We start from the raw sequence: 12,827 nt of genomic DNA, 5'->3' as shown, positions 1-12,827 counted from the left end.
CCTTTGATTTGGTTGCTATAGCTGTAGAAACCAGGGAACACAACGCGTCATCTGTCTTTGTCTGATTCTTGCCATTTGGGCCCAAGTTGGCCCCAAGGCTTCTGCCTTGGGTTTCTATCCCTGCAACTCAAAGACGCCAGCTAGGTTCTTGCTCCCAATATGCTGACCACCAGGAACTGCCTTCAGTACTTCCGCTGCCATATTCCAGTGCTGAACTTTCATAACTACAGGCACCAGTTTCTCTTAGGCCCTAGGTCACCACATATTCATAATCCACTCTCTACTAAACTACTGGCTACCCTTGTAGCCAGATCAATTTCCTTAGCCCCATGTCTATATCCCTCTCGACTCCATCACCTAGGTCCTAACATGTCCCTCATCTGCCTCCACTCTACTCAATACGAGGACAAAGCCTTTGGCTGCACAACAATTCCAAGCTGGTGAAAAACCAGGAAATTACAAGTGGTGTATGCAGAAAATAGACATGTTAATTTGTATTTTGAATATTTTAAATAATACTAAATATTTCAGCTACCCTAGTTCTGACATGACTTTTAAAATTGCCTCTTCATAGATGCCTAACTTCTAGTGGCTACAGAGAAGCAGTTCTCATTTAATACGTGAGATTGAGAATTATTGTAAGATTGTCTACAATACTTAACCTGTAATAGGTAAGAACTTCTAAGTCAGCTTTGGTGCCTTCTTTTGCCTCTTGAGCAAGGTGCCTGATAGCTTTGCCATGAGGTTCCCTGTTGCTGTCAATCCAATAGAGCCAAACTTCTTCATCATCAATGTCATCTGAAAGGATGGAGCTCTCCATGGGGTTGTCTGCTTGCATTGAGACCACCCTTCAAATAAATAGCACATACAAAAATCTACTAAAAAGTACACTTGTAAATATGAGAAAGAACTATAATGTTTACAAATAATCAACAGGAAAAAGATGCATCCATTATCTGGGCTTACTTAGTTTGAATGAGAATGTCTGCATTGCCTGGACTCAACATAAATTTACAGATGAGTTCTTGAGTTACAGGAATAGCAGTGGTATTAGACACACACAGATCTGACAAATAATCCAAAAACCTGGCAAGAGAAAAAAATTAAATGGAATACGAAGACAAAGCATTTTATAAAAGCATCAGAATAAAGACATAATTTGGAATATAATAAAATAAACTTATTATATGTTTTAATACTATTTCCACACATTTGTCTAATGTGTTGTTTACTGCATCATTAGAAACAAATTAAACATATAATTTTTTTATTTAATACAAGCCTTGTTTCAAAAACGATGTGTTTGCTTCTATTTATTTTATGACATTCCTCCCACAGCACCGTGACTTATACTTAGAAAATCATTCATCTCCCCTAAAGTGAGTCTCCCCAGAGCTGAATATCAAACCAAAAGCAGATCAAAGCTGATGCTGTACTGAATAAAACAGAAATAGAACACACGCCTAATGAAAATTACTATGACCTGGTCAAGTCAGACGCCCATTTCTACCTTCTAGCATTTATTTGCTGTACTAATTAGCTAAGGAAACACTGCCAATTGGCTTGACTTTTCTGCACTCATTTCTTCAAGATAAGGCAGCATGGTACAACAGAAAAAGAACCTGATGTGGAATGAGAAACCCTTGATTTACTTTGCATTCTATTCCTATTAGGGTACGCTTGGGCAAGTTGCTCGCTAGGCTTCTATTTTCTCATCTCTAAAATGGGGGTAATAATATATAACCAGTGCATCTCACACAAGTGTGCAAGGATCTAAACAATATGAATGTATTTTGAGAAACCATAAAGGTCTATAAAATCATGAGGATTCAGAGTGAAAATCAATCATACTTAAGTATGTCTATAAAGGGCTTTGATCTCTTACGAGGTAGTAACTCTTTGTTATATACAATTATTATAGCAACAAGCCCAACATAGTTTGTCCATAAAAGTTAGTGATATGAAAGAATTCTAACTTTTAAAAGTTCTAAAAATAAAACATAAAGCCACAGTCTCCACTAGAAAGGAATACCGCATGAATCATTTCAAACCTTGGCTCCCGATTTCTCCTGAGTAAACTGACAAATGTTTCTATTTCTTTTGCTGTGATATGTTTCTCTAGTAGTTTTCTGTTGTTGTGCAACAAAGCTGTGATAGTATCTTCTGCCAAAATATCATAGCCAATCTGGGACTGCATGACACAGAAATTCTTAGCAATATATTCCTGCAAAGAAGAAAGGCTGTCAGAATACACTGCCAAACAGTTTACAAATAACACGTTCTATTAGGGTCAACAACACTGATTAATTTATTCATAACAGAAAGTTCACTAAAAATTTTCTCAAAAGAAAAGCAAGTAAATTTTTCAATAAATAGAACTTTTTGAGGAAAGACATGAAAACATACTGGCATATACATTATTGAACTTCTACCAAAAAGTTATACACCTAGAAATAATTATCAATAGAGGTATTTACAGTCTAAGTGGAAAAAATAAATCTAATTAAAAGAAGTTTTTATGACACAATAACTTTGGATTTCATCAGTCTAACAGATACTTTTCTTCAATCTCTTACTTAAAGTCACAGCCAATGATTTGGGCATAATTATAGAAAAGAAAATGACTGCCTGATATTTCACTCATGAGACATCAGATCTGGGTTGTTACTTGAAGATCCCAGACGGACTTGGGTTGATTCCTTTTTCGTGAATAGGCTAGAATGATCTGCAAGATCTTTTCTTTAAAATAATGGTAAAATGTCATATAATTTTTTTATTGTACTTTAAGTTCTAGAGTACATGTGCACAACGTGCAGGTTTATGTATACATGTGCCATGTTGGTGTGCTGCACCCATTAACTTGTCATTTACATTAGGTATATCTCCTAATGCTATCCCTCCCCCCTCCCCCCATCATATAATTTTTATCTTTAAAAAGCTACCAAGCAGGGCAATGTGATTAATCATTTTATTGATTAGATCCATTCACCCAATAAATGTTTCTTGAAGGCCTACTATATTCCATTCCATGTTGACAAGTGAAACGAAACAAACAGAGGAATGGAGAAAGGTGTCAACGTTAGATAGGGTGGATGCTGAAGAAGTGACATGTGAGCTAGGGTGGGAATGAAGAGAACGAGGCAGCCTCTGGAAGACCTAGAGGGAAGCCATCTGGGCAGTGGGAGCAGCCAGTGCAAAGGCCCTGTGGTCAAGCAGAACCGAGCTTGTGTTCTATCAGCAGAAGGTGGCCACTGTAGCTAGGCAGCGGTAAGCGGCAGAAAGCAAAGTTGAAGTTGGAGAGGTAGGTCAAAAGAATCCTCGTGAGCCACGGTAAAGAGCAAAGAGGTTATTCTAAAAGTAAGAGAAAGCCACTGGGGAGGTTCAATCATGTTATTGTTTGATCTACTCCTTATTCATTACACCAATTTTCCTGTATCCCAAACCACTATTATTCATCTCCCATGTTCTGTCTACAAGCAGCACATCTCACACTGCCATGGAACTGGTGAGCTTCACCCCTTTCTACCATGAAAGGTTCTTACTTTGATTCCTTGGGATTCTCCCTGGAAATGTGTCTTTGTTTCTATAAGAGAATTTATCGATTAGAAAGTGATTTTGCCTTAAGGTAAAATTTACTGGAATGTACCTATTCCTTGAAAATGATATTGATTGCACAAATCTAATTATATGCTAAGCAGCATTTTTGTGGCCTTTCAGAATGATGGCTTTGTGTATTGGGTAGCCAGTTAGGTAAAGTAAATGTGTTCTGTTAGTATATCATTTTAAGGATACATATTGCTTTATACACTTTCATGCCTATTGTAATCATACACTGGTATAAGGCAAACATCCAAAGATGTTAATAACTAAATTAAATTAGAGGTGGTATCAAATTTTATAAATAGTAATAAATAGAGATTTGATATTAAATACATGGGTTAGTGTTAAGTCACAAATGAACTTCCTATTAGGACTATAACATAGGTGAAGATAAAGAAAAAATAAATTATAGCTATAATACTACATAATATATACTACATAATAATACAGAACATTTTAAAATCATGTTCTAAAAACATCAGAAAGCTGTTTTATGCTTTCTACAAAGCATTCTTAATTCAATACAAATGAGAAAAGTATTTCTCAGCTATTACTGAGATTCAATTAGAACACACAATAGAAAGGGAAGAAAAATAAAACATAACCCTTAACAAATGCTAGGGATTCTTTATTCCTTTATCATCTATGCTCTATCTCTATGCTCCAAAGAAACCCAGAAAGCAGGTCCCTGAAGTGCATAAACATGTACCTGAAAGGAGTAATATGACTAGGTAGGGGTATGTGTGTCGGGGGGGAGGTGTGCACACACGTGTCGGGGGGGGTGTATGTACACACTGATCCTTGGCCAAGACTGAGAGGGGAGTGAGAAAGAACCATGTGTGCCAGACCTTGAGAGACAGAACTGACACCAGTTAAGACATGCTGCCCAGGGAACCTACTAGTGACTAGCGAAATAACCAAATCCAAAGTGATCTGGCTCCCCGCCATCCTGAAGAACCGGGCTGCAAAAAAGGGAAGAGGCCCTAAGCACCCTTCCAAAGACTGAGCCATCAAGGAGGGTGCACGTCACGGGACCTGATGATGGGCCTGAGGGCCCTGGGTAACCTCGTTAGACCTGTCGGGTTTTTTTTTTTTTTTCCTGTTAATGTCAATCTCTGTAACACAGCATTGCTCGTAAGGGTGAAGTGGTGACCTGTCTCACAAGAGTATTTCGCCAAACCCAAGAAGAAAACTGAGAGCAAGGAGAAAACATTGAGCAGCCTCTCATTCTCCTTCCCCACTCCAGATCTCCACTAAGAACTCAGGGTCTGATACTAGGAGCATGCCCCATCACTGCCTCTGAGTGCTTGAAGGAAGGCCATTTAATGTTCTGGTACTTAATTCTTCTTCCAAAATCATACGAACAATGCTATCTACTTCATCTTGCCATCTTAAAGGAACCCAATGAAGTTGGGAAAAATAATTCTAGTGACAGCATTTGGACCAGCAAGAAGGGTGTTTATAACTAGGATTATATTAGACAATATTTAAGGATTTGTTTATATCGTCCCCTTGCTCTAACTCCTATTCCTTGCCATATTATTTATCTTCTAGTTAATATTTTTACATACTCTTTTCAGACCTTTCTTACTCTTCAAACACAATTATGAAGCCAAAATATTTTAACACAGTCTTCTTAAAACAAATCTTTTTTTCTTCCCCAAAAATGTTCAGACTACCAAGGTGCAACAGTGCGATGATTCAGAGCCTGGGTTTGCATACTGGCTCCATTCTTAAACTATCACCTTGGACAAGTTACTTAACCCTTCTGTGCCTCTGTCCTTCATCTTAATTCAGTGTTACTGCATTAATTCGTGACACGTATGTAGAACTGAGCCTGGTACAAAGTAAGTACACAATAAATACTACTAACTCTTCCCAAACAACCTCCACCTTCTAGGATTGACATCCTAGGCCCTAGTGGCTTAGCCCGCCCTGCCCTTCCAGCCCTCTCCCACACCATCCTTCTTCATGGACCAAACTCATCAATGAAACTTACAGTGATGCACTCTGTCCTCAAATGGATTAAGAGAAACACTAATTTATCAAACAATGATGAGTTTTATGCAATTCGATATTAGACATTTACATTACTGAACATATTGCAAAAGATTAAGCTTGTGATTGCTTTGTTTTGTATGAGGCAGGGTCTGTTACTCAGGCTGGAGTGTACTAGTGTGATTGTAACTCACTACAGCCTCAAACTCTGAGGCTGAAGCTATCCTCCAGCCTTAGCCCCCTTAGTAGCTGGGACTACAGGCACACACCACCATACCCAGCTACTTTTCGTTTTTGTAGAGATGGGGACCTCGCTATATTGCCTAGGCTGGTCTAGAACTCCTGGCCTCGAGTAATTCCCCCACCTTGGCCTCCTAAAGTGTTGGGATTACAGGCTTGAGCCACAACACCTGGCTTGTATTTTTAAGATAAAAATGAGACTTAAGAGAAATTTCACTTGCAACTGGTAACTGTGAGCTGTACCCCTAGATCCACCTGGGTTCCCTGACCTCAGAAGTTGCAAATATCTTAGGGTAAACATGCCCTTTCTAGCATCTATCATTCTCATTTCATAGATCTCTCTTCAGAAATACCTCTTCCCGTACAATTTATGAAAATGATTCTCATCCTACCCAAAGGCTTCCTTCTCCAAGAATCCTTCCTTGGTTCCCAAAGCCACCACTGGGCTCTCTCTCTTGTGAATTCCCATAACTCTGTTTTTTCTCTGTGTCTTTTCTTTGTCTCCCATCATATCTTTTCCACTAAATTATAACCTCTTTGGTCCATACACAGTGATGCTGTACCTCACATGTTCCTCAAGCCAAAAGTGTTCCATTCCTCCTTACATAATAGATCCAGGATGTCCTAGTCACCAGGAGCCAATAACAGGCACATATTAGTACTCAGGACATCCTCCCCCAGTGATTCTAATTTCATATGGAAGAATAAAGCCATGGTCAATACAATTCAAAAATACTTACAAATCATTTTTATGTATTGCCCAACACAAAATTTCTAAGTGAAATTTCCCATTCATATTTTCTATGCTGTAGAATTATAACCAAAGAACCTTGCCCATACTTTAAATATGAAACAGTTTACAATGGGGGCTACTCTCTGACCTGATTTTTCCGGTAATCCTGCTGAGAGTGTCTCAGGACACGGTAACAGAGCCGCAGCATGTACTTGTAGGGTGCATATCTTTGATCCCCCAGATCTTCAAGTCGCAGCATTGAGCCTTCTCCTGCTTTCTCTTTAAAGGGTGCTTTAAGAATTCCAAATATCTATCAGGCATAAAAACAGCCACCTATTCTGATGAATAAAACGTTTTGCAACTTTTTTTTTAAACAAATAAGAACACTGATTCAAAAAACACTTACATACATTTGAGTATTGTTAGTGTAAAGGGGAAAAACAAAGAGGATTTACTTTACAGGACCAACATATCAAGGATCAGAAAAGCACTGCTAAAAGGATCCCCTACATTGAGTGACAAAAACATTCTTTAAATAAAATGCTTAATTTTGTTTAGAACTCATATTTTATAAAATAAGAAATATGAAGATGTTTAATTTCACCAAGTTACATGAATATATTCAGATGAACTAAAATGTAGCTTGATTTCTAGGGGCTCTATAGTTTCTTCTATTATTTTCTAGAACCTTTCAAAATCAAAATAATATAAAGAAAACATTCACTTTTCATTAAAACTGACATCAGAAAATGACTTCCAAACATTGCTTCTAAACTACTTTATAAAAGAGTTAATTTATTGCTGTTTGTACACAAAGATGTGGCCAAATCGATGAACGTATCAGCATTCAAATGTGACAAATTAGGAGCCACACGGGCAGCTGGTGGCACCCAGGAAGCCAGATTCTTGTAAGAGGGTTAGCAGTTAGGAAGCATTTAAAAAGCACTGAGGAATATAACTCTTTTCGGCAGCAAGACAGCAGGAGGGATCACCTGGAGATGAGCTGCTAGAATGAGGAAACTGTCTATGAAAGAGCAGAGTCAAGGGCATGTGCATTAATACATGAAAGCAAAATAGAAAGGAATGATTCTTTGGAATTCATGAAATATGATATGAAGTAAAGTTTCTTTAATAATTTTGTATTCACTGAGCCTTTAATTTTATATTTATCATATAAAAATAAAATATTTGACATACGTTGGTTCTGATATTATTAATAAATCATCCAAGGTCCTAAAATTATTTGAAATCAAATGTTTTTATATAATAATTACTTGAAAAAAGTCCTATTAGATTTGCAACCTTTATTTTATTTGAGAAAAAAGTTGATTTTGTATTTTCAGACAATCAGCTACATATAAAAACTAATATTATGTCTACTATTTGCCTTTCCCAAATCAATAAGAATATGTGTATCAAGAGCATGATTTTTATGTTTTAAGTATCTTCTTTGAGTCTGTACTTCATTAATGAAGAAACTCATTAATTTAAATAGCAATTAATAGAATAAAAATAATACATAAATATAGGCATGTCCATATGTGCATATCATTAGGAAGTGAATCAATTTGATGTGTTAGAAACAACTTCAAGAAGATGTAATATATGACCAGTTCTGTACTTTCAGGGAAAAAAAACTAGAATATTGTACAGAGTACTTGTAAGCTGATGAACAGACTGCCCTACTTTCCTAGGGAAGAGAAGGAAAGAAGCAGATGGAGATCGTACTTTCCAAGTTCACCTGGAAATTCTACCTAGGAATTTTTCCAGCATATTTTCTGGAGATAATCTGACTATACAGGGTTTTTGGAGGTCCATGGTAGGCTGTCTCTATGATGGTCTCTGATATTCCTGCCTCCTGATATTCACAGCCTCATAGAATCCTCTCTCCTTAACTATGGGTTAGATTTATTAACTCATTTCTAACTAATAGAACACAGTAGAACTGATGTTACTTCTAAGATTAGGTTATACAAAGATGGTAGCTTCCATGTGAGCGTCCTCTCTAGTTTTCTCTTGGATCCCTCAGTTCTAAGGAAAGCAAGCTGCCTTGTCTTGAGGCACTCCTGAGAGACGCCCATGTGAGAGGACTGGAAGGTGAGTCCTCTCTCAGTTGAACCTTGAGATGCCTGCAGCCCCAGCAAACACCTTGACTGTAGCCTGGTGAGAGACCCTGAGCAAGATTGGCCCATGTAAGCCACGCCTAGATCGCTACTCCACAGAAACTGTGAGATAGGAAATATCTTGTTTTCAGCCACTAAGTTTTGGGATCATTTGCTTCATAGTAATAGATAACTAATACAAGTACTTTCCTGATACTGTAATTCAGAAAATAAAATATACAAATTTAGTACATGAAAAAATTCACCTGCGCCAGTATGTTTTGTTCCCTCATCAATTTTTGACGCTCTCGGTTTGGCTTAGTGATAACCACATCCAGAACTTCTTGTCCATTATTAGGCACATCAGCAACAAAGAAGATGAGGTCTTCCAATAATTTGGTTACAAACCTATTACAAAATGAAAAGGCAATTTTACTTTACGGTGTGCTTAATTTTGGAAAATGTATAGATATATGATAGGTAGGTAGGTCGGTATAGATAAATAGACAGATAGATAGATAGATAGATAGATAGATAGATAGATAGATAGATAGATAGATAGATAGATAGAAAGAAAATAGATAGATGGGCAGATAGATAGATTTTTTTACTTTTTCTTCAGGAGTGGAACTCAAATCCATGGAAATTTCTTTTTATTAAGTAATAGGAACTGAAACACTTGAAAACAAGGTATTTTATAACAAAAAAGGTATTTTATAACAAAAAAGGTATTTAATTTACAAAATAGTCTCTAAGACAGTTACTGTCTACCTAAACCTTTACAAAGAAAATTCCTTCTCCAGCATCTCCAGCCTCTACTTGTGCCTCCAGTTCTCAAGTGTTTGCAGACTGTGATCAAATAAAGCCATGTGAGTCGTAACTACACACGAGTAGGTAGGATGACACCACCAGATGACTTTCCACAACTGACTAGTAAAGCAGCATATTTCTGCTTAAGGGAAAACAGCTATACTAAATTCCTAAATTTCAATTCTTTTTCTTTATCTTTTTACTGTTAACTCAAACTACATTTCCTAGTCCTCCCCACATTTCAACTTACCCAATGTACAGAATAGGAAAAACTTAAATGACCTGTGAATAGAGACAGAGTAAACAATCGGACACTCAAAATACTGGAAGTATTAAATGACCTATCAAAATTACAAAATTCTAAAACCATACACCAATGTTCACTTTTAAATCTATATTTTGGTTATTATTACAACTATTACTTGAACTTCAGTGGCATTTAGTACAGGCAGTGTCTTGAAAGCCCTTCCTCTCTTCACTGTTTTCCTCCTCCTTCCTCCGCCTGCTCTTTGTCATTTTCCATTTGTGTTAGTCAACTGAGGGAGGGGCAGGGTTCAAGCTATTGCAAAAATGGGTAAACAGAGGAGGAATGTGTATTGGAAGGGTCAAGGCATTTTTTAAATTGTATTAGTGGTAAAGTACAACTTAATTATTCAATAAACACATAATTTTGGGGGGATAAGACAAAAGCTGACCAATAAATAGTTAAATTAGCTTTATGCATATAGTGTTAGCATCTTTATTTGCTGTTGTTAGCAAGTGAATACAATGATGCTAATCATGAACACATTCATAAGAAAACTACATTTTAAGAGCTTCAACAATTCCAGGAAAGTATAGAATGTATTCAGTTGGAAAACATCTCTTTTATTCTCTTTCAATACCTTTGGTAGGAAAACATCTTGATCTTATCTCCCGATTTATGTCTTGAAAGGGAATGTGCTTCCTGAAGCCTAGTGGACACACCCAGAATCTATCATTTAGTCACCCAGAGAAATTTCAGTATACTTCCAGGGATCATAAACTTCCCTCCAAAATTCCTGGGATTCTATGTTTTCTTGGTATGCCTATTTTAAATTTTAACCTAGTCTGTTTCTTTTGGAAAATGGTGTCTGACAGAATTCACAGACATAGTTACATTGAATCTCTGAAGGCAGCCACAGAAACGTAAAACGTGTTTCATGTGCATCCAAATGTGGTGTGAATTTCTTTTGAAATTGTGATTTAGTGTCCTCCAGATAATTCTGTTGCTCTTAAAACAAAACAAAACAAATTTGGAGCTGAGGTTACTTCAGCACAATGAAAAAAAATTGAGCTTCAGTTTCTACATGCCTAATGCAAGTCCAATTTGGGCATAAATATTTGTATTTTCTTTTTTAAATTATTAAGATTCCTTTTCTCTTGCTGTTTCAATAACTGTAATCAAATATTTAGATATCTAAGAAAGTAAAATTTTGTGAGCAACTACAGATCATTCTGTTTCAAAGTCATTCAAATGCCCTGAAAATTGGAGATGGTTAATGGAATGATCATGACGAATATTAACAGTCTTGATTGCAAATCATGATACGTCAACCCTATATGTAAAGCCTACCTCTTCATGACAAGGCCATGGAAGCCAGGAAGAGCAACCTTCTCTTTTGGCCTCTGAAACTGTTGAAACCTTTTTTTTGACCTTGCGCTTCAAGCATCCCTTTTGTGGCAAAACAAAGAGCTGGTTTGTTTTCAATTTAGCTCAAACTCTGATTCTATACTTGGCAGTGGTGAGCTCCTACTAACTCATGCAATCTTACTAGTTTGCTTTTTAAGCTTTATGGAAAACGAACAAAATAAGAAAAACAATGAGGAACAGGGATGATGTTCAACTCTTGCAAGGTAAGAGGGACAAAAAACACATGGTAGGGAAATAAACTAAACATATGAAGCAGAGACGAATATATGGCTTCTCTAACCTCTTAAAGAAAACTTAAAATTCAGTGGCCCTTATTCAGGCTTTGGCTGTGCAGTGATAGGAGGAAACAATGGATGCACATGGATAGGGCTGGACCCAGCCACCAGCTAGCTCCATGATTAAAGTATCATATTACCGGAGAACATGGACTCTCAGCTCTCGATATCAGATCTGGCTCTGGTCTAGTTGAGGAAAGCCAGGTAGAAGCCAGCATAAAACTGACAGAGAAGACAAGTGAATGTAGAGAAAGGAAAAACAAAAATCTCCCACCTAAGAAAACCACACATAGTAAAAGTCCAAAGCACATAAGGAAAGCTGACATTGAGGAAGATAGCCACCATACTAAAGCATCAGGAGGCTACTCCACCACCAACAAAATCCAAGTAACAAAACAGTTTCAAAATAAGTTTTAAATGAGTGTGTATCAAAATAAGTTTTAAATGAGTGTGTATCAAAATAAGTTTTAAATGAGTGTGTATTCAGTCTTCAAAGAGATAAAGAAAGCAATATATTAAAAAGACAACATATTTTAAAAGGGCCAATATAAATGAAAAATAGGTGGATATACAAAAAAAAAATCTGAGAGATAAAAATTATATGCTGAGCACAGCGACTCATGCCTGTAATCCTGGCATTTTGGGAGGTTGAGGCAGGAGGATTGCTTGAGCCCGAGTTCAAAATCAGCCAGGGCAACAGAGTGAAACCCTGTTTGCACAAAACAATTAAAAAATTAGTAGGTTGAGGTGGCATGCTCCTGTTGTACCAGCTACTCAGGCAGTATCAAAAATCGATCCAGATAATAGCACAGAGAAATATTAAAAGGCAAATACTAAAAGGGAAGTTAAGAGAGAAAAAAGATGAATTAAGACAATCCAACATATATCTCATAAAAGTTTCAAAAGACAGAAAGGAAGAAAAAGACAAAGAAGCAATATTTGCAGGAAAATGGCTGAAAATTTCCAAGAATTGAAGGAAGAAATAAGTATTCAGATTTAAAGTATACCTTAAGTGTCAAATGAGAAAAAACAAAAATAAAACTCCTTTGTAAACACATCATGGTGAAATCTTAAGACATCAAAAGCAAAGAAAAATAATATATAAAATTACCAAGTCAAGAAAAATTACCAATAAAGAATAACAAGTCTATTGACAGATTTCTTAACAGCAACAAGATATGCTAGAAAGTAATTAAGTTATAGCTTTAAAATACTGATAGAAAGTAATAATCAATCTGACATCTCATATATAAAGTATCACTTAAGAGTAAAGCAAGGGCCCGGTGGCTCACACCTGTAATCTCAGCACTTTGGGAGGCGGAGGCGGGCAGATTACCTGAGGTCAGGAGTTTGAGACGAGCCTGGCCAACATGGTGGAACCCCATCTCTACCAAAAA

At 36.8% G+C, this 12,827-nt stretch overlaps 1 protein-coding gene across 1 annotated transcript in view; it reads right to left on the bottom strand.

Annotated features, from left to right (window-relative positions):
• The window catches only part of ITPR2 (inositol 1,4,5-trisphosphate receptor, type 2), a 494,095-nt gene that overhangs the window by 329,595 nt on the left and 151,673 nt on the right, over positions 1-12,827 (bottom strand). The window contains exons 14-18 of the mRNA XM_011946983.1: positions 8,940-9,081; positions 6,720-6,881; positions 2,052-2,224; positions 967-1,086; positions 663-848 (exon numbers count right to left, since the gene is read on the bottom strand). Coding sequence (XP_011802373.1) covers positions 663-848; positions 967-1,086; positions 2,052-2,224; positions 6,720-6,881; positions 8,940-9,081 — 783 coding nt within the window. The remainder of the gene's footprint in view (positions 1-662; positions 849-966; positions 1,087-2,051; positions 2,225-6,719; positions 6,882-8,939; positions 9,082-12,827) is intronic.

This window comes from Colobus angolensis, unplaced genomic scaffold, assembly GCF_000951035.1.
Source record: "Colobus angolensis palliatus isolate OR3802 unplaced genomic scaffold, Cang.pa_1.0 Scaffold256, whole genome shotgun sequence".
NCBI classification, from domain to species: Eukaryota; Metazoa; Chordata; class Mammalia; order Primates; family Cercopithecidae; genus Colobus; species Colobus angolensis.
This window is presented reverse-complemented; position numbering and strand designations above follow the sequence as displayed.